Source organism: Rhineura floridana, chromosome 9 (assembly GCF_030035675.1).
Source record: "Rhineura floridana isolate rRhiFlo1 chromosome 9, rRhiFlo1.hap2, whole genome shotgun sequence".
In the NCBI taxonomy this organism is placed as follows: Eukaryota; Metazoa; Chordata; class Lepidosauria; order Squamata; family Rhineuridae; genus Rhineura; species Rhineura floridana.
In genome coordinates, this window is record NC_084488.1 from 32,645,616 (window position 1) to 32,672,712 (window position 27,097).

Genomic DNA, 27,097 nt, shown 5'->3' on the forward strand with positions numbered 1-27,097 from the left:
CGGAAGGAAATCGAAATAGCTTATCTTCGTTTTTATTGCAAAAAGCTGGCCTGGAATTGAGCATTATAAAGATACAAGCGGATGAGAGGCATCTGATCTGAGGAGAAAATTTTTTATTTATATGAACTTTTGAGTATTATACGTCTGGGACTATTTTTTCTGGTCTACTTCATTTTGACGAATCTGCTTGTTCTTTATGCCACTAACTATTTGGATGCTGTGAACTAAATTTGTTTTGCATTCTTGGACACATAAGAGATAAGGCAGTTTGTGCTGTCTACATTATGATGTCATTAGGTTTGGAATATTAACTCCTTTGTTGCTGGAAAAAGAAATAAATTGCTCTTTGCTAGGGAATAGTGCTATATTGGAAATTGAAGTGGTTTTTTTCTTCTTGATTTTAAAAATGACGATTAAGAGAGTGGCTGAGACCCTGGAAGTAAATATGTTTCAGAAAATAATGGATGAGATTGAGATGGCGAGGCAGGAACTGAGACATGGCAAGCAAGAGATGAAAATTGAATTTGGCAAAATGAAGCAGGAGCTGAAAGAAATAGGGGATTTTATGAGAGAGGAGGTTGATGAGATCAAAGATATAACTAGACAACCAATAGAAGAAGAAAGAAAAATTAAAGGGAAGATGCAAGTCCTGGAGATTGGAACAGATATATCAAATGTGGAACTGGAAAAAGATTTGGAGTTTATGGACCTTAGAGATAAAGATTACTGTTTGGAATTCAGCATTGTCCCTGAAGAAACTGATGAAGATATCAGAGATAAAGCTATCAATGTTTCAAAAAAATCTCTGGACTGGAATGATGTGATGGAGTTTGAAATAGAGAAAATCTATAGAATTAATTACAGATATGTGACAATGGAAAAACTCTCAAGAGATGTGCTAGTGCATTTCGTAAAAAACAGGAACAGAGATATGACTTTTACAACAACATTTCAGTAACACATTCAGAATTGATGGCAAGGAAATATTTGTGAGGAAGGAAATTCCCATCAGACTCTTATTATATGACTATGACTATGACAGCAAGATTATTATGGATGCAAGGATGGAAGATGAAATTAACACTGATAATGGAAGAATGGCTATTAAAACTAGTGGACCTAGCAGACTTGATGAGATGGATTAATCGACATGTTTATTTGGAGAAAAATCGATGGATATATTTCTCAAGGAGTGGAAACCTCTCTTTGACTTTTTGCGGAAAGAATAAAGTGATGTTAATGAGATTTGATGATTAATTAAGATAACTACTGGAGGAAAGTGATTTTGTAATACATTCAGAGACAGGTTTGTTATATATTATAGACCTATAACTGATCTGCGACAAATCGGAAGTCAACATTTTATTTTATTGTATTAGTTATTAATTTGTTTTGTTTTGCTTTGGTTTTTTTTGAAACTTTGAATAAAAAATTAATGATAAAAAAAAACAGGTACAACTATAAAAGTTTTGTACTTGTTCCTAAATTTGTGTTAACAAATCAGTTTATAAACTTACTTTGAGTATTCAGCTGTTTCTTCGTCATTAATTCTTTTTCTCTCAGACAGCTCAGCAGGCAAATACTTTACTATGAGTTCTTCCAGCAACTGTGTAATCCTATATTTTCTGCTTGCCAGATACTATAAGTAAAAATAAACTATAATGAATTAAGATTTTATTTACTACAAAGATGCTAACTAATCCAAAATATTTTTTCATACCAGTGCAGTTCAATTCCAAAACATCAAGCAGCAAACAGGGTGGTATAGCAATCTTGGGCTGAATACCAGCTGTTTCTCTTGAATACCATTTCAGTTTGTAACGGATTATCATCATCATCATCTACTTCTACAACACCCTGAAACTTTCTTCCAACAGGACTTTTATAAGGGCTGAAACATGATAGATCTGTCAATCCAATCAACTGAAACGTTATTCTACAATTAAAAATTTGGCCCAATAACTTCCCGACCCCCCAAGTGCAAATCTGTTTGGAGCATAAGCCTCCCAGTGCACACTTTTGTTGTTTCCTCCTGGCTCTGCATTTTGGCCAGCCCAGCCCAAAGTAACATGGCTCTGCTGATCCCCTTGGCTGTTGAAATACAATTTTATTTTCCTTCAATGCCATTTCTGTAGAGAGGCTGAGGAGAGAGGCAGCAGCAGCTTATTCTGTGTGTGATTGTTGGCTGTCATTGTTGGAACATAAGCTACCACACATTTGGAGTGGATGACCACACTGATCAAGCTTTGTGTTTATTACTGGGGAAGGACAAGTTTTATCAAAAAAGTGAGCAATACATTTTTAAAATCAAACACTCAAAAGCAGCTAGCTGGCTTCTGATAGAAACAGAATGCTGTTCTCTCTGGCAACTGATATCCGTGCATAGAGGGATGTATTAATGTTTCTATTTATATTCTGCCTAAGAAAATCAAAGTCAAGGCAGTTTACTAATAAAAATATAAACTGCATGTTACAACACATGCTCACTTAATATTTATGTTTAATAAAATGTATTCTTTATAATTATGCTAATTTCAATTGTAGATAGTAAGATTCAAAGATGCAAAATTAACCTACCTCCCCTCAAAACCCTCCAACCCACCCTATTTCAACCCAAGATCACACACATATGCCCATGCACTGTAGGAGAATGCAGCCTATGTTCTTTAACATATTCAAAACATTTAAACCATATTTCAATAAAATAATCATCCATACAATGTTCATTCAGAGCTTTCAAGTATTTTGTCAATTTTTCCATCAGCACAATTCACCAAACTTCTTACAACCAAGAGTCTAGAGATAAGGTGTCTAAAGTTTTCCAGTAGTGCACTATTAGCTCTTGTGTGGCGAATAACAAGAACGAAATCAATTATTTGTACATCAAACTTTTTGTTCATTTACAAAAAAAGACAATAAACCCAACTGTGGATTACAAAGTACTTCCTGTTGAGTGACACAACTTATTACCTTAAAAAAGGGAGCTGAATTTTAACTCTTTATTGCAAGACCACCACGTGTATAAATTGCAGAATATAAGTAGAATTGCAACCCCTCCAACATTTAGAGAAAACCTGAACATTAATTTATAGCACCTACTTGGCATTAGATGCCAATGATGTTTCAATGCAATTTCTCATGTTCTTGCCAACACTGAGTGTAGCAGCTTTGTGTCCCAAAATGTATTTGTCTTGAGCACCTTTGACTTTATGAATATGCAAATTTAAGATGAATAGATTAAAATTTCTTGAAAGAGTAGGAGTTCAAATTCTTACTTATGATATTTTGAACAAAAAGAAGCTTCTGAAACTGGAATATTGGCCATACCCATTTCCACACACAGAGGAAAACATCAGGACAATAACTGACTTGGTTTCCACCAAATTTCTAGATTTTGGATTCAACTCACAATTTGAACTCACTAAACTTCATTTAATGGTAGATGTTCCTTATCACAAATCCTTGTTTTGCAAGACAACAATGTTGTACATTGAAAATATTACCTCTTTTAAGCTTTCTTTACATAGAGGACACTGAGGAGTATGATCTAAACAGCGTTCTAAACAATTCTTACAGAAAGTATGGCCACAGGGTGTTGTGACAGGATGAAAAAAAAGCCTGAAAAAAATTTCAACAAGTTAATCATGCTACAGTCACTTTAGTGACAGACATCAAAAAGATGCAAATTAAAGCAAACCAGAACAAAATGATCTTTAATATTTATTAGTCAATAGTTACATAGAGCAACTTCTCCTTTTTGAACTTCGCACCAGCAGTTTCTCAGAAGGAGTTCATTTAGGATACAGCAGAATACTCTTCAACACCATTTCCTTGGCATCCATTTATTTCCTACCCCCCCTTACTATATTCAAGGACCACATTAAGACATTTGGCAAGGTTTTCCTTAATCACCCTCTTAGGACCTATTTTATCTTTTAAGCACTGTAGCCACTTAGCTATTTTAGGCTTATAATGATTAAAAGATAAAAAAGATCTACTATGCCTTCTAGGAGACATTTAGCATTAGTGATGACAATGCATGTTTCTTATTCATCCAAGAGAGGCTTCTCTAAAATGTCTGTGTAGCCGACGTATTGAAGCACAATTTTCAATATGGAGCAACTTTCAATACTCATCTCTCAAGAGCTGTGTCTTGAACAGTCAGATGAAAACCAATTGCATAGAACCAGTACACTGACTATTTAGGTAGATTTTGTTAATCACACTTGAGTTCTTACTACTAAAGCTAGACCAAAATTTTCAAAAACTGTACTTCTGGCAATATTAGGAGGCCATTTTGTTCAACACTAACTCTCTTACAATTATTCCCTTCTCATATCTATGAACCAATTCATACATTATGGCTCCTGAAATCTGTATGTGGTACTCTATACCAGGAGAAAAATTATATTTGTAAGCCCACCACGTGTACCAACATGAGAGTTCGCTCACTGGCACTAGCCAAGAGTGCATCACTGACACAGATACTATCTACGCAACAAAACCTGCACACACAGAGCGACACTTACAATGTTATTTTTATTCCCTGAACAGGATGGAGCAATTTTCACACAGAACGGCTTCAGGACAATAATCTTAACATAAAAGCTGCCCAAAGACAAATAAAAGATCCAAGACTAAGATCAAAAGGGCCGTAAGAAAAATACTGATTAAAGAAACTGCTGTATTACCTCATACACAATGAACACTCAAAGTCTGATGCATCAATTAAGTCCTGTGGAACTGGTCCATAATTGAATGGAAAGGCAGCATCCCTTTTTGCAGTTTCTAAACAAAAAAACCCAGGATATTTATTTATGAATAAAAGTATATATATAGCGCCCTCTCACAAAAACATCAGGACAGTGTACGGCAACATAAAAACATTTAAAAGCAACACAAAACAATCACTAAAATGAGTGACTATTTAAGAAACATTTTAAACAGCTGCATAGGCCTGTTGGCACAAAACAAATCTTCAAGAGATGCCTGAAAGTCGTAAGAAAGGATGCCTGCCAAATCTTTGCTGGAAGAGTGTTCCACAGCAGGGGACAGGTGATTAAATGCCCAACTTCTGTTTGAGGCAGGTTGGGCTTCTATAACATGTGGGACATTATCAAAGCATGAAATATTGAATTGATCAGAGAATATGCATTACTATATATTTACCTCCTTGTTTTTTATGTTTATTCCTTCCATCTTCACTAACTGTAACATCTTGCTCTGAAAGGGACAACTTCCTTTTTAATAAAGCACCTTTATCTTGGCTGGAAAGCAGAGGTTCAGAAGAAACCCTTTTTAATCCATCATCTTTAGCATTTTTTCCTGTTGAGTTAAGAGAATGGGCAGACTTTGCACGATGCAGGTTTCTTCCAACAGGCTCTGATGGAACCTGTTGCACTTCTAAATCCTGCCAAAAGAGAGACAATAAGGGGAGAAATAGAATCTTTATCAAATTTCAGATAAACTGGCAACAGTATCCACCAGCAGCTTCACAATTTCTCAGGTAAACCCTCCTGGTTATTCAGGATAGGCAGGTTTCTTGACATAAGGGTAATTTGAAAATTCTATGGATTACTTCACATTTCACATCATTAATGCATGAAATAAGAATGTCTGGTCTTAAGTGAATACTAGCCATAATTCTGGACTTCTAAAATTATACTTCCAGTCTTTCTGTTATGAAAGAGCACACAGGAGCTTACTATGCCACCACTTCCAGTATGTGAATGTAAGCCTGAGAGTATGAAAACCATTATCCTAAAGGTTACAATCTTGCATAGTATTCTACAGCAGTAAAGCAGAACCTCAGGAGCCCCTAAGGAACTGTTTGGAAAGCAGGACTCATGCAAACTTAAAATTTCTGAATCTAAATTGCTCCATGTAACTTGCATTACTGAACAATTTGATTGAGAGAGAAGAGGCAACAGCACACACTCAGGGGAAAGTGTTTATTTTTAAAGTGCAGGTTGCCAATCTGGCACCTGCAAAGGCCTTCATTGGCATCCCAGACCTTGGGCTTTCTTTCTTTTCTGAAGAATCTAGCCTTCCTAGAAAGCAAGTTATGACGCAAAATGTGCAGGTACCCTTCTAAGTGATTTCTGTGAAATGAGACAGCTGGCTGCTTCAACTTGTCAGTGTTTTTCAGCCAAGAAGTAAAGTCAGAGCTGTGACTGATAAGTGAGTTGCTTGGACACAGGAAGCAATAGGAATTCCTAGGATCCTAAAGAGCTTGTTTCCCCCTCCTCTTTAGTGCACTTTTTTTCTTTCTAGGAGGGCTAGAGATGTACTTTTTTAAAAAAAAACGAAAGTTGAGAGTCTGGGGGCCCTGGCTTTGGGTGTTAATGAAGGCCTTCACAGGTGCCATGGTACCCATGGGGCCAGGTTGGTAACCCACAGCTTAATTTATTCTCTCTTCCCACCCCACTGCTGAACACTGTACTAGATTCTTTCCACATCCCTGAAATTTCAACATTGACATCTAACTAGAAGGAATAAGATGAAACAAAAGAGCATGCCAGACTATATATCTGAATCCTAAGTGCATAACAACATTTGAAATATCATGTGTCAAAACTACCCATTACTTACTGGCTGTGAACTGAGCTGTAAATTATCATAAGACTCTTCCATTTCAGAACCGTGTATAAATGGTTTACTTTGAACATGTGAAGAATTCAGAGAATTCAAAGTAGATTCCTTCAGACTCTCTCTCACATTTTCTGGTGACAGCAAATCACACAGCATCTGTGAAATTTTTTAAGGAATAAGCCAACTATTACTAAATTTACTTATTAAGTCCAACCTTCCCAGTCTTCCTCTAATTATCTGATACAAGATAGTGACATTAATTTGATTATTCAATATCATTCCAGCATTTAGACATTAACTATTCTAGATTTACTCAAACATCAACTTTGGTCCCAACTCTCACACTAAACACAGAAGTCTCAATCTTGTTTATTTCTCCTGATCTTAACTCTACTGCTTTGCAAATAGGTACCACATTTGTATTTTGGAGTGCTAACTGTTAATGTTTGATTATATTTATTACCTGCTTTTCAGCCAAGCAGTTCTCAGAGCCACTTACAGTTAGAAGTGAGAACCAATAAAGTCCTAATCCACTCAATGCTGTTACAGTAGCTGATCCATCATTCCGTCCAATCCTGTTAGGCTAAATCCCTAAAAATTCTCAATCTTTTCCTCTCATTGAATCCCATTAGCTCTCACCTAGCATCCTCCTTATGCAATTCTCTACTCTGTTTAAGAAATGTTAACTTCAATAACTATTTTGAATACGACAGTCTTTGAAAATCATGCCTCCTTAGCCAGCTGAACATTTTAAGTAGTTTACCAAGCATCAGATCTGTGAAAATTGTAACCCAGGTTTTGCTTTCTAGATGAACTTTCTCCTCACATCAAGTAAATACATTTTGAAAAAGTGTTAAAATTGAAAGCAGTAATTAAACATCACTTTAATTTAGAAGTACCTTTTCTACTTCTAGTTTTGCTGGAAGAAATTCTTCATCAAGGGCTAGGCAGTGAAGAAAGAGCGGTAAGGCATCATCTACCGAGCCACCATTATGAAGTATTTTTGCTTTTCGAAAGTAGACCTGAAAAGGGTATTTTAATGATAATTAATAGGTTTGTATCACAGAAAGATATCTGATCCTAAGCATGTTTACTCAGAAGTCACCTCCACTCTGTTCAATGGAATTTTTGCTTCCTACAGCTAAGCTGTGGTTTATAGTACTGCATTATCTGGCTGGGATCTTTGTTGTTGTTATGTGCCTCCAAGTTGACTGCGACTTATGGCGACCCTATGAGTCAGCGACCTCCAACAGCATCTGTCATGAACCACCCTGTTCAGATCTTGTAAGTTCAGGCCTGTGGCTTCCTTTATGGAATCAATCCATCTCTTGTTTGACCTTCCTCTTTTTCTACTCTTTTGTTTTCCCCAGCATTATTATCTTTTCTAATGAATCATGTCTTCTCGTGATGTGCCCAAAGCATGATAACCTCAGTTTTATCATTTTAGCTCCTAGTGATAGTTCTGGTTTAATTTGTTCTCACATCCAATTATTTGTCTTTTTTGCAGTCCATGGTATCTGCAAAGCTCTCCTCCAACATCACATTTCAAATGAGTTGATTTTTCTCTTATCCGCTTTTTTCACTGTCCATCTTTCACATCCATACATAGTGATCGGGAATACCATGGTCTGAATGATCCTGACTTTATTGTTCAGTGATCCATCTTTGCATTTGTGGACCCTGTCTACTTCACTCACAGCTGCCCTCCCCAGTCCTAGCCTTCTTACAAGCTGCTTTAGAGGAAAGGCTCAGTGAAACCAATAGAACACACAACAGAACTACCGTATATTCCAGCGTATAAGACGACTTTTTAACCCTGGAAAATCTTCTCCAAAGTCGGGGGTCGTCTTATACGCTGGGTGTCGTCTTATTAGGGTTGCCATATTGCCCGGCTAGCCGGGTTTTACCCGGATTCTAAGCATGCCACCCGGCGCCCGGCTAGCCCCTTAGGTGGTCCGGATTCTCAGCTTTATTTAAAAAAAAATGAAGTTTCTAGGTGGTGCGGTTCTCAAGATATATATAAAAACGTCAGGCACCCCCCCCCGGTTAAATCTTTTTTTAAACTACTGTATAGCACTTCGTAGCTTTAACCCCGCCCGTTCAGGATTTCAGCCAATCAGTGAAGTGTTTGTTTGGTGGCAGTGTCTGCAAAACTTCATTGCGAGGCCAGAAAATGGTGGTTTCCCCTCCTGTTTATCTGAAAATCTCATAAATTGGGTAGGTATATACATTTCAGTTTTCCCCCCTGTTGTGTGTAGGAGTCAGATCCTGGGCAGTGTTTTGAAAACCTTCCCAATAGTTGCTTTTGGAGGTAAAAACAGTGCTAATCCCATATGTCCAGAGTAAATCCTATTGAATTCAGTAGGAATTACTTTTGAGTAGACATGATTATGAATGTGCTGAAAATCAATGGGACTTTGGAGTGAATGTAAAAAAGAATTGTGTTTGTGTTCTCTTTCTGCCCCCCCCCCAGTCCTATTTTAAAGCAAGTAGGCAGGGCTTACTTAGGTATTGCAGTTTTTATTCTGTAGGAAACTAATACTGATTTTTAAAAAACTAATACTGATTTTTCTGCAATGACCAATTGGTTTGACAATAAACTATTATATGGGCTGTATGTATTTATACATCTGCAGTGTGTGCGTGTGTGTATGGAGTCTTTCCAACACCCCTGTGAGGTAGGGTTGGAAACCAAGGCAGCTCACAACAAGAAATAAAGCCATTTAAAATCCAATAACCATAAAAACAAGTATAAACAGTTGCAAAACAGTGTAAAGTGGCATGATTCGGAATTTTGGGTTGTGTGAATGAAGTTGCTTATCACTTGAGGTTGCATTTCTGTTCCTGTTTGAGTAAGCCCCATTGAATACGCTGGGACTTGCTTCTGAATAAATAAATTTAGGATTGCACTATAAATATCTTTACAGTTTGTGTAAATAATAAATATATTTGATAGTTATGCTTATATAAATATTTCTTCATTTATCATATTTTTGGTTTTTGGTTAGGAATCCTGACTGGTTGTGAGATGCTTAGTTTTTTGCCTTATAGGAATCTTGTTGTGGTTGGTATGGTATTACATTTAGGAAAGTGTTACTGCCTTCTGTATTTTTTTTCCTATTTGCATTTCACTTATCTTTAACCTCACTCCATTACAGCCATAGAAGCAACAGCAGCATATGCAAGATAATTAACTCCCATTAGTGATAAGAACAAGAATTTATAATTATTATTTCAATTAAAACAAGAGGCTTATCAATACTTTGAAGAGGACCAGATATTTATTTTCTTTCTGAGCCCAGGACTGGGTCTTTCATGATGCCCGGTGTGTGTGGGGGGGGGGAGCAGGAGAGTAGTCGATAAGACAGACATCCTGGCACTGATAATCGAATTAGCAAGGTATGTGTGGGGTTGTTGTACACTTCCAGGCTCAGTTTCATTTTGAGTATGGAGGTGGAACCTGTGTAGATGTGGTTATCAAAGGGAGAAGAAATTTTGAGTTAAGCAAAGGTCTGCTTTTAGAAAACCTAAGAAACATACAGTACTTTGAATGTCTGAGTGCCTGCACCAGTGGAATACTGGAGGAACTTGTAAAACTTGCTGCAACAGTATTTAGAACTGAGCATGTGGTGTGAAAGACTCCTTTTCCTAACATTTTGGCTTGTTTTTCTCTGATTGTGTATTTTTATTGTTTTTACTATATTTGTAAGCTGTGCTGAGCTCTGTTTTTAACAGCGAAAGGGCAGGATATAAATTCTCTTAATCAATCAATAAATACTCCATAGTGTTGGAAACTAGAGTCTAGGCATTTAATGTTGCTTTTAAAAAAAAGATTTCTCACATCTTTCCCCAGTTTTTGGTGGTAATTCCTAGGCACAAAAACAAAACAACCGGACAATCCAAATATTAATATTTATAAGTTTATAAGTGACAGTTTTCCTGCTAAGTACCTGCACGTCATAAGCAGGGGTAGTCTTATACGGCGAGTATATCCCAAACTCTATATTTTAACTGGAAAAGTTGGGGGTCGTCTTATACGCCCAGTCGTCTTATACGCCGGAATATACGGTAACAGTTTTAACAGTGAGCATTAACACCTGAAGTTATGCAATGAGGCACAATGACAGAAAAAACTCTTCTGAAAGAATTAAAGGATCATAAGAGGAAACATCCTGTGTATTCTACTATCACTACTTCTAGCATAACATAAAACGAACAAGAATAAATAGCACAGAGTTCCATCTTTTCTTATGATCCTTTAATTCTTGCAGAAGAGTTTCTGTCATTGTGCCTCATTGCATAACTTCAGGTGTTAATGCTCACTGTTCCATTTACTTCTTGTTTCAGCACTTTCTTCCTTGACTTGTATGCTTTTGGAATTTGGTGTGTATCACATGGAGCTATTGGTGAAAAGCATCTGTTTGCACCATGCCAAGTTGATTTATTTCAAGCAGTGTGAATGGAGTTTATATTCTCTTATTTAAGCAAAACGGGGGGGGGAATCATGCATAAGCTAACCCAAAATTAACTTTGTTCACTTAGTATTCTCACACCATAGCCCCATCTTTAAGCCAACCAATTCTGTTGTAAAACTGGGGGTTGGAGGGATCATTGAACCCTTGATTTGATATGTTTGTAACCAAGCTTCAATATATCCTTGCCACTTGTCTCTAGACAAAGCTTTCCAGCTTCTGCATGACGATGCTTGTAATCACAGTTACAATTAAAACAGGGTTTCTGCTAGAAGAGAATTGCTGAAACACTCCATCCCCTTTTGGGGCATTTTTTGCCACATCAATGAAGCATCACATTTCATAATAGCCTTTCTAAACCATTCAGATTCAATTAGTGGGATCAGTAGTGGGTTGTGTCCTGTTCCAAGGCAGTTACAACAGAGCACTACCACTATACAAACATATTAAAAATATACTATATTAATTTTTAAAAAATCTTTAAAAATTAAGAAATAGGTTCTCAATGCATACCTGGGCTAAAGGTAGATTTGGGCCTGTGTCTGAAAAGGTTGAAAATGGACCATTGGTCTCACCTGAAGGGTGATTTTCCTATGAGTACGGACATCACAGCGGGTATTAGCTCCACCTATCGTGCGAAGGCAAGAATGTCTTTGAAGTCAAGACTAGGGGCGTCAGGCCCCTTCCACTCTCCAGTTCATTTGCAGCGAGTCTAAGGAGAAATATCTAAAAATACAAGAACAAGGCCAACAGGCCTGGCAGCAGGAAAATAACACAATAGTACCATGCATAGTAACATGACTCCAACATAGCGGTATAACCGAACTAGAAGTCTTGACTTCACTCTTAAATTTAAATATAATAGCGTAACAGTAATATATAACACATTAGAAAATATATAGTCATCCTCCAACTGGGAGGGTCGTGATGTCCGTACTCATAGGAAAATCACCCTTCAGGTGAGACCAATGGTCCATTTTCCCTATGAGTCCGGCCATCACAGCGGGCTGTACCAGAGCAGCCCATACAGGGAGGGACCACCCACGTGTTAATCGTCATTAAGAACCTGTTGCAACACTCGTCTGCCAAAAGAAGCGTCAGCAGAGGCATAGCGATCAATTTTATAATGCCTTATAAACGAGTGTGGGGTAGACCAGACTGCAGCCCTACAAATATCGGCAACAGGAGCATTAGTGGCAAAAGCAGCCGAAGTGGCAGCTGACCTGGTAGAATGAGCCGTTATACTAGCTGGAATTGACAGCTTCAGAGACTCATATGCTAAAGTAATACATGCCCTTAACCAACGGAATAAGGTAGAATTGGATACTTTATGTCCCATAGACCTTGGATGAAAGGATACAAACAGAGACTCCGTTCGTCGAATCTCTTGGGTCCTAGACAGGTAGGTCTTGAGAGCCCTCCGGACATCTAACGAATGCCAAGCCTTCTCGAGAGGATGGGTAGGATTCGGGCAAAAGGAAGGCAAAACAATGTCCTGGTTGCAATGAAAAACCAAATCAACCTTGGGACAGAAGGAAGGATCAGTCTTCAGCACAACAGAGTCCTTATGGAAGACGCAGAGGTGTCGACCAGAAGACAATGCGCCCAACTCCGAAACGCGTCTGGCAGATGTGATTGCGATCAGGAACAAGACCTTGAAGGACAGCATACGTAGGGGCACAGTCCTGATGGGTTCAAACGGAGGGCGTTGCAAAGCCTGCAGAACTTTCGGCAAACTCCATGAGGGAAACCGATGCACAACAGCCGGAGAGCGTAGGGCGACTCCCTTCAAAAAACGTTTGATGAACGGATGTGAGGAAATAGGAGCTCCAGGAGAGGACACTGAGAGAATGGACGACAGAGTGGACGCATGTCGACGTACAGTGTTGGGTCGAAGTCCCATCATGAAGCCGCTATGGAGATATTGCAGCACCTGTTGCATGGTGGCCTGGTATGGATCGTGGTGGTGGAACTGGCACCACTTGGAGAAAGCCACCCAAGTATGTTGATAAATACGAGTGGTAGATGGTCTTCTTGAGGCCAAAATAATATCAATCACAGCGTCAGACAGGCCAGCTGACCTCAAATGTCCCCGTTCAAACGCCACACTGTTAGATTGAGCCAAGTAGAGTCCTGGTGCCATACTGGACCCTGGGATAGAAGGTCTGGCCTGACTGGAAGTGTCCAAGGATCCATCATTGACATTGCCAGAAGATCTGAGAACCACGGTCGGCGTGGCCAAAATGGTGCTATCAGAACCAGCTGTGCCCTCTCGGTTCGCGCCTTCCTCAAGGTTTTGGCTAACAATGGTATGGGAGGAAAGGCGTACAAGAGACCGTCTGGCCACGGTATTGTCAGAGCATCCATTGCTTCCGTTGTTGAATCCAGGTATTGGGCAAAGTACCTGGGAAGCTTGCAATTGCGACTGGAGGCAAACAGGTCGATTGAGAATTCGCCGAACCGACTCTGAAGACGATGGAAAATGGCTGGGTGAAGATTCCATTCCCCCGGAAAAACCTGTTGTCTGCTGAGCCAGTTTGCTGTCACATTCCAAATCCCTCTGAGATGTTCTGCTTTCAGGGATTGTAGATGACGTTCTGCCCAGACAAAGATGAGGGAGGCTAGGTCCTGCAGAGGACGAGACCTGGTGCCCCCTGTCTGTTCAAATGTGATTTTACACACATGTTGTCCGTTCGAATGAGGACATGGTCCAAAGGGAACAGAGACTGAAAATGAAGTAGAGCTAAATGTACAGCCTTTAGCTCCAGCCAGTTGGTGCTTTGAGTCTGCTCTGTGGTGGACGAAACCCCCTGAACGTACTGGGAGTTGCAGTGGGCTCCCCAGCCGATGAGGCTGGCATCTGTGGTTACAACAGTTCTGTGTGGTTCTCTGAACGGCGTGCCCTTGGAGAGGTGTTGGGACCTCGTCCACCAGCGGAATGATAGGCGCAGCGCGGGGGTCAAGCGAACTTTGCGATGGTTGGAGCTGGCAATGTCCTGTTGAAAGGGCAGTAGAGTCCATTGAAGATGCCGAGTGTGGGCTCGAGCCCATGGCACAATATGGATTGTAGAAATGAACATTCCGAGCGCCCTGGCTAGAAGCATGACGTCTGCTGATGTTTGTTGCATCAGGGACCTTGCGATGCTTGTGATGGCAGTGATGCGATCTGGAGCGAGGAATACCATTGCCTGCAGGGTGTCCAACATTGCCCCTAGATGTAGTAGGCGTTGGGTTGGTTGGAGATGGCTTTTGTCGAAGTTGACAAGCCAGCCGTAGGTCTCTGCCCTGGAAGCCTCGGTTCCAGGAGCCCCTGAATGAATTGGGGTCATAGGATCTGAAGTTGCGGCCTCGTCCTCCTGGCCGCGTTCCTTGAAAAGGCTGGTTAGTACGGAAGGAAGGAGATCGCCTGAGAGGCCTGTGGTCGATGTTCTGGACAGTGGCCAGAACCGGTTTGTGGGTGTCTTTGGGATCAACCAGCACTGCCTTTAGAGCGTCCTCGCCGAAGAGTAACGATCCGGAGTAAGGAGCCCTGGACAGATTCATTCTGGCCGCTGAATCAGCTTGCCAGTGGCGAAGCCAGAGGGTCCGTCGAGCGACTATCTGAGCCGTCATGGCTCGTGCCCCCAATTGAGTGGCGTCCAAGGTGGCATCAGCCACAAAAGCTGCTGTCTTACGCAACTTTACCAGTGACCTTCTGAGGGCGACAGGATCAGGGTCCTCTAGAAGATCATCCAGCCACATCATAGCTGCTCTGGAGAAAATGGAGGCCGAAGCGGAGGCACGCATGGAGAGGGCAGTGGCCTCGTGATTTTTGCGGAGGGCGAAGTCTATTCGTCGCTCAGTAGTGTCCTTTAGTTGGGATTCCCCTTCCCTGGGCAAGAGAGAACGTGAAACGAGGCGAGCGATTGGTTCATCTATGCCAGGGACATCTAACTTGGTGGCAAAGTCCGGAGCTAGGGCGTAAAACCTGTCAGCCAGGTTTTTGAAGCGGCGAGAATGGAATGGGTGAGCCCATTCTTCAGAGGCCAATTCGGCAATCGGGTCCGGCACCGGGATGTAACGTTCAGTAGGTGCAGGGGATTTGAGAACCTTGGCCCCTTTGATGGCTGGGGTGGAGGAAGTTGAAGGCACAGTCTGGAGACCAAGGGTATTAACTACCCTGCGTGCCAGGGACTGATAGTCTGAAGCATTAAACAAGCGATACGATGTATCCTCCTCATGATCTGAATAATCGCTCCAGTCATCTCCTTCAACGTGGTCAGTGAAGGTTGACTCCTCCGCATACGAGGCTTCGTCAATACATCTGCCTCTGGCTACATCAAAGGGGTTAGGTGAACAGGAAGGATGAGCTTCATGACACGCACGTTGGTCCATGTTGAGTTGGGGTATGGCAGGAACTTGTGGTGGTGACTGCATTTGGGTGAAAAATGCCAGCATGGCTTGAAGTTGGAAGAGGAAATCAGGGGACGGCAGCAGCCCAGTTGTGGTAGATGTTTGTGCCTGAGTGGCTATTGGAGCAGATGTTTGGGACGGTAAAACGGAGGGAGGCTGGTTAGGCGAAGGCTGAGTGTGGAAGCCAGCAAAATCTTCCTCGTCAGAGGAAGCAGCAGGGGAATGAAGTATATCGCTTATGTGTGCCTGAGTTGCTGTGGTAGTGGTGGGGGTTGGCACAGAGGCATAGCATGGCCGCTTTGGTTTGCTATGGCTTGAAAGATGTTTTGTCTTAGCCATTGCTTTAACATGCTTAGGCTTAGTCGCCTTAGAGTGTTGCGGCTGGGCTGTTTGTGACATGCCTGGCTGATCTGGCATCATATTGGCTGATTGCGACATGCCTGGCTGTTCTGCCATCTTATATTAACTTGGGTGCAGTACATGGCCACAGAGGGGGCAGGATGTAAAGACCCGAACTGGCACAGTGTACGACCACAGAGGGGGTAGGATACACTGGCAGATGGCTAAGTGCACGGCCACAGAGGGGGCAGGATGCACTGTGGTATCAGCGTTAGAATAATATAGGCTGTATAATATAGGCTGTATTTTAGACTTGGTACACGGCCACAGAGGGGGCAGGATGTACAACATATAGCTCAGATTAGTGCTGTAGGCTGGATTTCAGGCGTGGTACACAGCCACAGAGGGGGCAGGATGTACTGAATATAATTCAGATTTAGTACAAGTCAGCCACTGATATTAAAGCTCCAGCCTTGATGATACTGAATATAATTCAAATTTAGTAATAATAATAATAATAAATTTAATTTCTTCGTCGCCTATCTGGCCGATAGCCACTCTAGGCGACTTACAAATTTGTTAGAATACAATTGATAAAATATAATAATACAATATAAAAACAATACATCTGCAGCAACAATATTAAAACTGGGCAGGAGGCATTACAGTTATAACAATTAACCCTCCCCGGATACCCCGAAGGCCTGCTGAAAGAGCCAGGTCTTTAAGGCTTTCCGAAACACATTTAGGGAAGAGGCGTGCCGGAGATCTTGTGGGAGTGAGTTCCAAAGAGTGGGGGCCGCCACTGAGAATGCCCTCTCTCTAGTACCCGCCAATCTGGCTGTTTTTGTTGGCGGGATTGAGAGAAGGCCCTGTGTACAAGTCAGCCACTGATATTAAAGCTCCAGCCTTGATGATACTGAATATAATTCAGATTTAGTACAAGTCAGCCACTGATATTAAAGCTCCAGCCTTGATAATACTGAATATAATTCAGATTTAGTACAAGTCAGCCACTGATATTAAAGCTCCAGCCTTGATGATACTGAATATAGTTCAAATTTAGTACAAGTCAGCCACTGATATTAAAGCTCCAGCCTTGATAATACTGAATATAATTCAGATTTAGTACAAGTCAGCTCCAGCCTTGATAATACTGAATATAATTCAGATTTAGTACAAGTCAGCCACTGATATTAAAGCTCCAGCCTTGATAATACTGAATATAATTCAGATTTAGTACAAGTCAGCCACTGATATTAAAGCTCCAGCCTTGATGATACTGAACATAATTCAAATTTAGTACAAGTCAGCCACTGATATTAAAGCTCCAGCCTTGATGATACTGAACATAATTCAGATTTAGTACAAGTCAGCCACTGATATTAAAGCTCCAGCCTTGATGGTACTGAATATAATTCAACTTTAGTACAAGGCAGCCACTGTATTAAAACTCCAGCCTTGATGATACAGTCATAGTAAATTTGTGTGTGAGGAAGCCCTGTGTAAGTCTGTCTACAACACACAGACAACACACATACAGATAGCTTGCAGGGAAGCTATCCGTTGGTTAATAAAGGGGTAACAAAAAAGGCGGGAAATTTGAATCCAACAAAAATGGCACCCGGAAAAAAAAAAGCGGGAAAAAATGATCTAAAAATGGCGGAGATAGACGGAGCAATGGCGGCCGTCTGGTAACGAACTGGGGGAAGGGTAGCCCAGCACAGTCTCGCAGGGGGAGCCGCGGGGCCGATAGCCGCGCTTGCAGCTCTAAAAAACCCCAAGAAGGAGACTGCCGAAAGAAGCCTGTGACGGATGAGGCAGCAGGAAGGCAAGCCACTGCCGCCGCCGCCGGCTACAGAGCTCTCCGCGGTGAAAATTAAAGTCACGGAGATAGAGGGAGAAAAGGAGCCGTATCAACAGGCTCCGGAGAGGCAGAACCCCGGCAGGCTAAATTAAGGCGGCAGGCTGAAATTAGGTGTCTGGGGAAAAGGGCAGGGAGCCGCAGCCACAAGCTCCCGCCTGGAAGAGAACCGCAGCCGCGGTCCCTTCAAAAGCTCCACAGAGCGCGGCTTGAGCAGGAAAAGCACTACGGGAGAGACAAAGCCGCGAGCTCCCGATGGATGGCAAAGTCAGGGAGGGAAAGGCTCAAAAACGGCCAAAAAAGGTAGAGAACCGCAGCCGCGGTCTCTGTGGGGACCCTCAGACAAGCAAGGGAAATAAAAGTAAATGGAAGGCTAAACACAAAAACATGGAGAACCGCAGCCGCGGTCTCTGAGGGAACCCTCAAAAGAAGTAGAAATAAACTTAAATGAAGTTAAACAGAAAAACAGGGAAAGGATGGACTGGGGAGACACACAAGTAACACTAGGTTCGCACCCAGTCAGAACAAATAAACAGACAAATACGAAAAAACTTAGCTAAATGCTACGCTATAGTATCTCAATCTTGTTCGTACGAAGGCAAGAATGAACTGGAGAGTGGGAGGGGCCTGACGCCCCTAGTCTTGACTTCAAAGACATTCTTGCCTTCGCACGATAGGTGGAGCTAATACCCGCTGTGATGGCCGGACTCATAGGGAAAACTGCCGATTTAGATGCAATTTCTAGCATAACGCTTCTGTATTTGTCATACTTTTTCACTAGTATATTATGGCCGATATCCAATGTCAGCCATCCTTAAGATTGAAATTAAGAAACTTAAATCCATCAATTTCAATGGGTCAGCTCCCAGCATGACTTAGTTGGATTTACACTTTATTGACTTACCTCAGGCCAATTTGGCATTATAGTGATAACAGCATTCAGGTCATCCAGGGCAGATTTAAGTTCTTGGAAGCCAGCATAGGATTCAGCTCTATAAACTCGTAACATCAAGTCATTAGGATCTAAAACAAAAATCAGTTGCTTCATCATGTAACTGAATATAAATTGCTTAAGCTTTTATAATGCACAATACACCTGCAATGCAAACTTACATTCAACTATGGAAAGTAAGAATTGCCTCCAAAGCAGCCAGGCAGAAAAAATGTTTTTCTAAGTTTGAAGAGAAGTAGTTCATTCTTTCATACTGCTGATATGGACAAGCAAGTTAGTAAAAATGTGTGGCTTATTAACTTCTAAACCTTGTAAACTGCTAATAAGGACACAGTAAAGATTTTGGAAGCCCCTAGAGAAATTAACCTAATTACAGGCATTACTGTCTATATGCTTAGACATATAAAAAGATTTGAATGCTTATCCAAAAACCCAAACAGAGATTTAGGTTAGTTTTGTAGACCCCATGTGGGGCCTTTATAGAAATAGTTTGTAACACAAGCCCAGTAGCCACTTCTCTTCAGTCAAATTCTTCTTCAGTTGAGCAGTCTGCAAGACCTAAAACATCCAGATCTATAGACAAGAAAGGAATATAGTACAAATAAAAGAAAACAAAAAGGAGAGAATTCATTGTTTTTTATTATTATTAAATTTACATCCCACTCTTCTTCCCAGAAGTAGCCTAGGGTGGCAAACAGGTGAGAAAACAATAAAAAAATCTTAAAAACAAAACATATTTAAAAAAATCTTTAAAAACATCTTAAAAAATAATTCCAACAAAGATGCAAACTGGGATAAGGTCTCTACTTCTTGGTTCAGTTCATTTTTATTTTATTTGACTAACAGCCATCACAAACCAAAAAGGTGTATATATACAATAACAAAGTGCAGACAAATTCAATTTAACAAGTCCCCTGTACAGTCCACTGCGATTGCACTCAAAGTAATTGCATGAATATGTTTTGCTGCCTTAGCAAACAGAGCTGTTTTGTATGTAACATACGGATCACAATCTGACAGTAACGAGCATACTTTCACATAGGTAGAATCACCCCTTAAAGCTGTCAAAATCTGTCCCAGGAATCTCTTCCTAGGGGTCTTATATAAGTGGCAATATAATAGGTAGTGAGAAATATCCTCTACCTCTCCCCCATCACAGATGCAGAACTGTAGATTTCTTGGGACCCGCCTATATTTTCCATCCAAAACGGCTGAGGGCATAGTTTGGAAACGTAGTTCTGTAAATGCAATTCTCAGGGAGGCAAAAGTGAGCATTTGTAAATATTGGGCTCTTTCATGGTTTGATTTCAATGGTTTGATTTCAACAAGTAGTACCAGTGGAAAAAATCTGATGATTTGATTAGGTCTAAATCCCGATTGTTATCCATCCTATATATCCAATCTCTCAATTTATTTTTGAGTCCAGGGATGATAAAAAAAAAGTCCGGAGGTAGGTTTTTAGAGCTCAGCAACTCTTGGCATGACTTGGCCCATCCACCCTTCCTCTTTCAGGCATAGCTTTGGAAGACTGTCTTCCGTCATGTCCAGCACCCTCTTATAATACAGAAGGGCTGCCTTCTGCACCCTAGCTTTAACCGATACCATGCCTGTCTCTATCCTAAGAAATGGGGTTGGGGTCTCTGAGGGTACAGCCAGTAGTAAGTATCTCAGAAATTTATTTTGGCAGACTTCCAGCTCCTTCAAGTTGTTCTGCCTTATCCCCCAAATCTCAATACCATATTGGATTTGGGGAGCCACTTTCCCAAGGAACACTTTCAGTGCAGGATTTACCAACCTGCCTCCCCTAGAGTAAAAAAAATTGAGAATAGCTCGAATTGTTCTCTGTGGTGTTATTTTAGCATTCTGTAAATGAATGTTCCAAGAGCTTTTCTCATCAAAATATATTCCAAGATCCTTAAAGGAGGAAACCTGTTCTATCTAGTTACCACCTAAAACCCAGTTATTCTTGGGGGGACGTCTGCCAAAAACCACCACTTTAGATTTCACATAATTAATTACAAGCTGTTCTATTTTACAATAATCAAAGTTTTCCCAGACTTCTCTTCAGCCCAATTTTATTCATAGATAACAGTACCAAGTTGTCTGCATATATTAGTATAGCAGTTTTATGGTTACCTATTGATGGAGGGAAATGCTCTGGGCAGTTTAACTCAGTTACCATGTCATTAATGTAAAGATTAAACAAAAGAGGTGCTAACAGACAACCTTGTTTAACTCCTCTGATGGTACTGACTTCCTCTGTCAGTCTTCCATCTGTACTCTTACCCTCATACATGTGTTTGTGTAAAATTTCCAGATCAGAAACAACAATATCTTATCAATGTTGGTCCCTGTGAGCTTATCCCACAATCGGTTCCTGTTGATTGAGTCAAAGGCTAAGGAAAAGTCGATAAAAGCAGCATAAAGCCATCTAGAAGATCCACTGGTATATTTATGTATTAGGTGATTTAGCACAAAGATCTGATCTAATGTACTATAGCCTTTTCTAAATCCAGCTTGTTCCTGATGTAGAATATTATTTTCATCTGCCCGTTCTGTCAACTTTTGGAGAAGGAAGTGACTATGTATCTTAGAGCTGACATCCAATAAACTAACTGGTCAGTAATTCTATGGTTAAGGTCTCTACTTAAAAGGCTTGTTGAAAGAGGAAGGTCTTCAATAGGTGTCTTAAAGACAACAGACACAGCACCCATCTTATATTTAAGAGGAGTGAATTCCAGAGGGTAGGTGCCACAACCCTAAGGCCTGATTCCTATATTGTGTGGAACAAACCACCTGATGAGATGGTATCAGCAGGAGGCCCTCATCTGCAGAGTGCAGTGACCGACTGGGTAAAAAAGAGATAAGACAATCTTCCAGGTATCCCGGTCCCAAGCTGTATATGGCTTTATACACCAAAACCAGAACCTTGAACTTAGCCCAGTAGCTAATGGGCAGCCAGTGCAATTCTTTCAGCAGTAGGGCGACATGTTAGCAATATCCTGCCAAAATGAGCAGTCACACCACTGCATTTTGCAACAGCTGTAGCTTCCAGATCAACCTCAAGTGGAGCTTCACATAGAGTGCATTATAGTAATCCAGCCTGGAGGTTACCAGTGAATGGACAACAGAGGTCAGACTATCCTGGTCCAGAAAAGGCCGCCGCTGTCTTGCCAGCCAAAGCTGGTAAAAGGCATTCCTAGCCACTGAGCTCACCTAGACCTCTAGCAACAAAGACGGATCCAGAAGCACCTCCCGATTCAGATATCATTAAGAAACAGAGAAATATTAAGCTGGTTATCATCAGCATACTGCTGACATCTTGCCCCAAATCTGCTAATGACCTACATAAAAGTTTTATGTAGACGTTAAAACAGCACTGGGGACAAGATGGTACCCCACAGCACAACTGCAAGGGGAACAAAAGATGATCACTCAATGCTATTCTCCGAAACTGACCCCGGAGATAACACTAGAACCACTGTAAAACAATGCTTCCAATAACCATCTCACCAAGCCGGCTCAGAAGGATACCATGGCCAATGATATCAAAAGCCGCTGAGAGATCAAGTAAGGTCATCCATCAGGGTGACCAAGGCCAGTTCAGTTCCATAACCAGGCCTGAACCCAGAGTGGGTCAAGATAATCTATTTCATCAAACAGTACTCGCAATTGTCACATGTTAGTCACATGCTAGAGATTAGCAAATGAATCTAAGGTCATATAAATATGGCACAATAGGTCACATCCCAAACTTAGACTTTTATTCAATTAGCTATGCTATCAAGAGCAAGACTTCTGGTTCCCTCCTCTATTCTTGTTTACTTGAAATTAAGGACATGTATTGCATTTTGAGAACTTGTAACTCTGTATTCAAAGTTTCCATCTCACAGCAAAATAACCTTTTTGTCCTCATAACTATCCTTCCCTCTTGCACTTCGAGCAAAAGTCCTTGTTCTGATGCACATGTATTAAAAATTGGATTAAACATTACATAGTTACTTGAACAAATTAAACCGTTTCCAAGCAGCAATAAGACTTTCCTCAGAAAGAAGTACTAACATATTTGGATTAGGCTTTAAAGTTAAAAACCAGGTTGCCTGATTATTTAAGTTGGCCATCACCTTGCATCTGAAAGTAAAGTGTTAGAACCAAAGAAGCACAAGTGCAAGATATAAGTAACGTAATGTTAACAAAGACTGAGAATTTAAGCCACAAGTATGATTTGAACAGCCAGAAAACCAGAACAATTACACAAAGTGACAATGGCTAGCAGCCCAGATTCATCATTAGGAGACATAAGATCATATATACAATTAAACTATCTGTTTTTTTCCTTCAGTGTTACAAGTAGTACTCAATATTGTACATACTGTAAAGTATTCCAGAAATATTAGTCTAATCATATCCCCAGACCCCCACATACAAGTCTTCTCCCAGGAGTGTGTTGTGAAAGGCTCAGTGCTCCCATCTGTGACGTCACCAACATTATACAACCTTTCCCCCTTCCACACCCCCATCTGCTTATGCAACTAGCATGCCTCCTGTGAATTGTCTCAGTAATACTTCAGGAGACAGGTTCCAAAATATAGAAGCTGAAACTTTCTTAAACTCTTTTGAAAATGACAGCACTTCTCTCTTACAATGCAATCCATACATGTCTACTCAGAGGTAAACACCATTGGATTCAATGGGACTTACCCTCATTGCAGCCTTAGTCACTACATTATCAGATTGCAGCCTTGGTCACTACATTAATTTACAGAACTAACCCTCTACAATATATCTCTCTTCTTGTGTTTCTTCTATATTCCAACTTTTGAAACCTCTGGAAAAGGTTACAAAAACAAGAGTGTAACAAAAACAAAACATAAGCATATGTATGCCCATGCAAAAAGTGAGGATGACACGAAGTTCACAGCCCCAATGTGGGGTGCTTTTTCTGAGTTACTCACCACAGCTTTTATTCCACAATACACAAAATAATCATGATACCCCCCATCCACAAATGCCTTCTAGGATCCCTACCTTTTCACCTTTAACTGCTCACTGAAAAGGTTGGTAAGAATCTGCAATGTGAGTTTCCTGCAAAAGCCTTAACTCTGTAGGAACTTCAAAACTCCTGCATACAGACTGCTGCCTCTGAGGCCAAGTTTTAAGTACATATTTTCACTGGAAAGGTAGTTACAGCTTTCCACTCAGTAACACTGGGGACTCGTTCACAGGAACCTGGAGATTATGCAACACTCATTCACAGCTGAACGTGAACATTAATTTCATTCAAAAGTATTGCATTGGAAGCTACATAGAGCATCTGGGTTATTTTCCAGTCAGTCCTTGATGCTGTAGTCATCAAGTGACAGCCACACATCACAAACCAGCTATGTACAGTGCAAGATATACATGAGCATGCCTACTGGTCACAACCTACATACATGATTCCCACAGATTCCTTCAGGGGAGCAAAAGCTCTAGATCCTAGTTCTATGTACATTTACTTACAAGCCCCACTGCGTTCAATTAAAATCCAAGCATAGGAGTGCGGTCAAAATCTAATAAACTTTTTTTTTACAGAAAGACCTAATGAACTCTGTGACGATCACTTATGAGAAAAATATGCGTATGGCTGGATGCGCAATCTCTCTGTGAAGTGAGGAAGCGGGGGTGGGGATCTTATAGGGAGCTAAACAACGCTCCGCTGTGTGCTTTAAAGGCCCAAACGACCGTCGCTTACCCTTCATGAGGGCCTGGCTGGCGGCTGCATGAGCTTCCCGGAGATGCCCTTGCCCAAGCAATTCGCCAAGACGTCGCCAGGTCCGAACTCTCTTACACTCCCCCGGGAACCACTTCTCTGCCAAGTAACTGAGGACGACGGCGACGGACGATGGTGCGAGCGGATCCCCGCAGTGGGGGCAACAAGCGCGGAGTTCCTCATGCAAGCAGCGCCGGCAGTAGGTGTGCCCGCAAGGTACTGTCACCGGTTCGCCCAGAAAGCCTTGGCAGCCGCAGCAGCTGAACAGCCCAGTCATTACTCCGCTGTGTTCCCAACCGCCGAGCGGCAACTGCTGCTCCTCTTTCCCCTCGCCCGGCGCGTTCCCAGCCGCACAGGCTTTCGGTCCCCGCTGCTGGAGGCGATAGTGCGCCACTAGGCAGTCCACCAGCTTGCCCATGCGCCGGCGGGAGGTCGGGGTGGGTGGCGGGCCCAGGCGCAGCGCCGCCGAGTAAGTCTCCAGCGCTTCTTTCAGGCGATTGCCCAGCGCCAGAAGTTCCCCGCGACGCAGCAGCCGCTCCTGCTCCGACTGACCGTCACAGACGCCACTACCACCTGGTTCTGGCGCCATCTCGACGCTCACAGCCACCGGCGACGACGCCATCTCCCCCTCCTCCTGTTCTTTGCTTCGTCCGGCTCCCGGAGGGGGGTGTGGCATGCAAGCCCGAGCGCTGCCGCTGCGATCTCTGTGAAGGAATACAACGGAGCCGGCAGGCGGTTGACCTGAACGCGCGTGCGCAGTCGGTTTACTTTTTTCAGACGTTATTGGCTGTTAAGCGCGCTCACGAGCGGCTCTGCCCACGCGTCCCCTCCTTTTCTTTTAAGTCGTTTACTCTTTACTCGCTTCACTTTACCGCAGGTAACTGTAGAATCCAGATGCCATCTGTCTAATCTCCACACCCCCTCCTCTTGTAGGCTCGAGATAGACCCAAGCAACACCACAGAGTTGCATAAAACGACGCGTCATCTGACTTTCCACGCAGGCTTACTTTCGATTGGTTGATAAAAAACAGCGAGGAGTGCGACAAAGGAAAGAGGCGTGGCGAGGAAATTATAAAACAAGGCCACGTGCTCGCTCTTTCCTGTAACTTTCTTTTCTGGCTGGGATCGCTGAAAGATACAGCTGAGGGCTGGCCGGTTCGATAGGAAAAGGGGGTTGGGTTTTTTTGTTCGATTATAAGAATTTAGCGCTCCTCCTTTTCAGCTGACTTCTGAAGACTAGTTTTCATTTCTGTTCGCTTTGATTTGCTGACGAGTTAGACCTTTAGAACTCTTGCAACCTAGGACTATCAGTGATGCATGTGGTAGAATCAAGTGCAGGGATAATTATTTACAGAGATTTTGCAGCAGAAAAAACTCAACTTGTTTAATTTTCTTGGCAACTCAAAGGAGCTCTCCCAGCAAAGAGACAATGGGCCTAATCGTCATTGGGAAGCATGACATAAATTTTCTCTTGTCTTCTCCTCTGCCCACCCATTTAAAATCAGATAACCATAAAACCAGTATTAAACAGTTGCAAAACAGCTTAAAGTGGCATGATTCTGTATTTTGGGTTCTGTGCATGCTTCCCTGTTTGAGTAAGCCTCATTGAATACATTGGGACTTGCTTCCAAGTAAACAAACAACATTCATAACGCACAGACTCCATTCATACTACACACAGGCCTTAAATAGAACAATAACACAAGAGTTAAACGCTTCACAGACAGGAACTGGGTCTCCCAGGCCACCTCAGCCAGCCGGCTTATGTATCCCTCCAAAGAGGGACAGGTGATGGGAATCAGTCACAGCTGGCTGGGTACCTGGGGCCTGGTCCTGCAGGTGTACGTCTGCCAGGCAGAAGTTCACAGGGAAGGATGGTGGAGATGGTGATGCAGCAGCAGCAGGCAGCTCTCCTTCCCTGGGCAGCGGTGTTCTTCTCTTCCTGCAGGTACTGGGTCAGGTTATGGAGAAATAGAGCTCGGTATCATCAGCATACTGCTGACACCTTGCCCCAAATCTCCTGATGACTGCTCCGAAGGGCTTCATATAGATGTTAAATAGCATGGGGGACAAGATGGTATCCTGCAGCGCACCACAGCACAACTGCCAGGGGGCCGAAAGACAGTCACCCAATGCTATTCTCTGAGAGCGACCCTGGAGGTAGGATCGGAACCACTGTGAAACAGTTCCTCCAATACCCATCTCACCAAGTCGGCCCAGCAGGATACCATGGTCAATGGTATCAAAAGCCACTGAGAGATCAAGTAAGAATAACAGGCTTGCAATCCCCCTGTCCTTCTCCTGATAAAGGTCATCCATCAGGGCAACCAAGGCCGATTCAGTGCCATAACCAGGCCTGAACCCCGACTGGGATGGGTCAAGATAATCTGTTTCATCCAAGAGTACTTGCAATTGCTGCGCCACAACTCTCTCAATCACCTTCCCTAAAAAGGGGGTATTCGCAACCGGTTGGTAGTTGTCACAAACCAATGGGTCCACAGTAGATGTGGATGGGGCATCGAGACTGCTACGGAGGTGAGCAACTTTACCCTCAGAGTGCCTTGCAAACAATTCACAGTGGGCCTCCGAAGGGTCTAAAACTCCATTTCCTGGAGTTGATGTCAACAGATCCCTGACAATACGGAAAAGCTCCACCAGACGGCTACTTGAGGATCCGATGGAGGCAGAGAAGTGGCCCTTCTTTGCCACCTTCACTGCCACACAGTATGCACGGT

General features: G+C 42.1%; 1 protein-coding gene across 1 annotated transcript in view; it reads right to left on the reverse strand.

The window, feature by feature from the left end:
* The window catches only part of LONRF1 (LON peptidase N-terminal domain and ring finger 1), a 33,430-nt gene extending 8,030 nt beyond the window's left edge, over positions 1–25,400 (reverse strand). The window contains exons 1-8 of the mRNA XM_061583074.1: positions 24,345–25,400; positions 18,563–18,681; positions 7,491–7,613; positions 6,592–6,747; positions 5,170–5,410; positions 4,692–4,788; positions 3,504–3,618; positions 1,518–1,639 (exon numbers count right to left, since the gene is read on the reverse strand). Coding sequence (XP_061439058.1) covers positions 1,518–1,639; positions 3,504–3,618; positions 4,692–4,788; positions 5,170–5,410; positions 6,592–6,747; positions 7,491–7,613; positions 18,563–18,681; positions 24,345–25,038 — 1,667 coding nt within the window. The 5' untranslated portion in view covers positions 25,039–25,400. The remainder of the gene's footprint in view (positions 1–1,517; positions 1,640–3,503; positions 3,619–4,691; positions 4,789–5,169; positions 5,411–6,591; positions 6,748–7,490; positions 7,614–18,562; positions 18,682–24,344) is intronic.
* Positions 25,401–27,097: the final 1,697 nt, after the last annotated feature.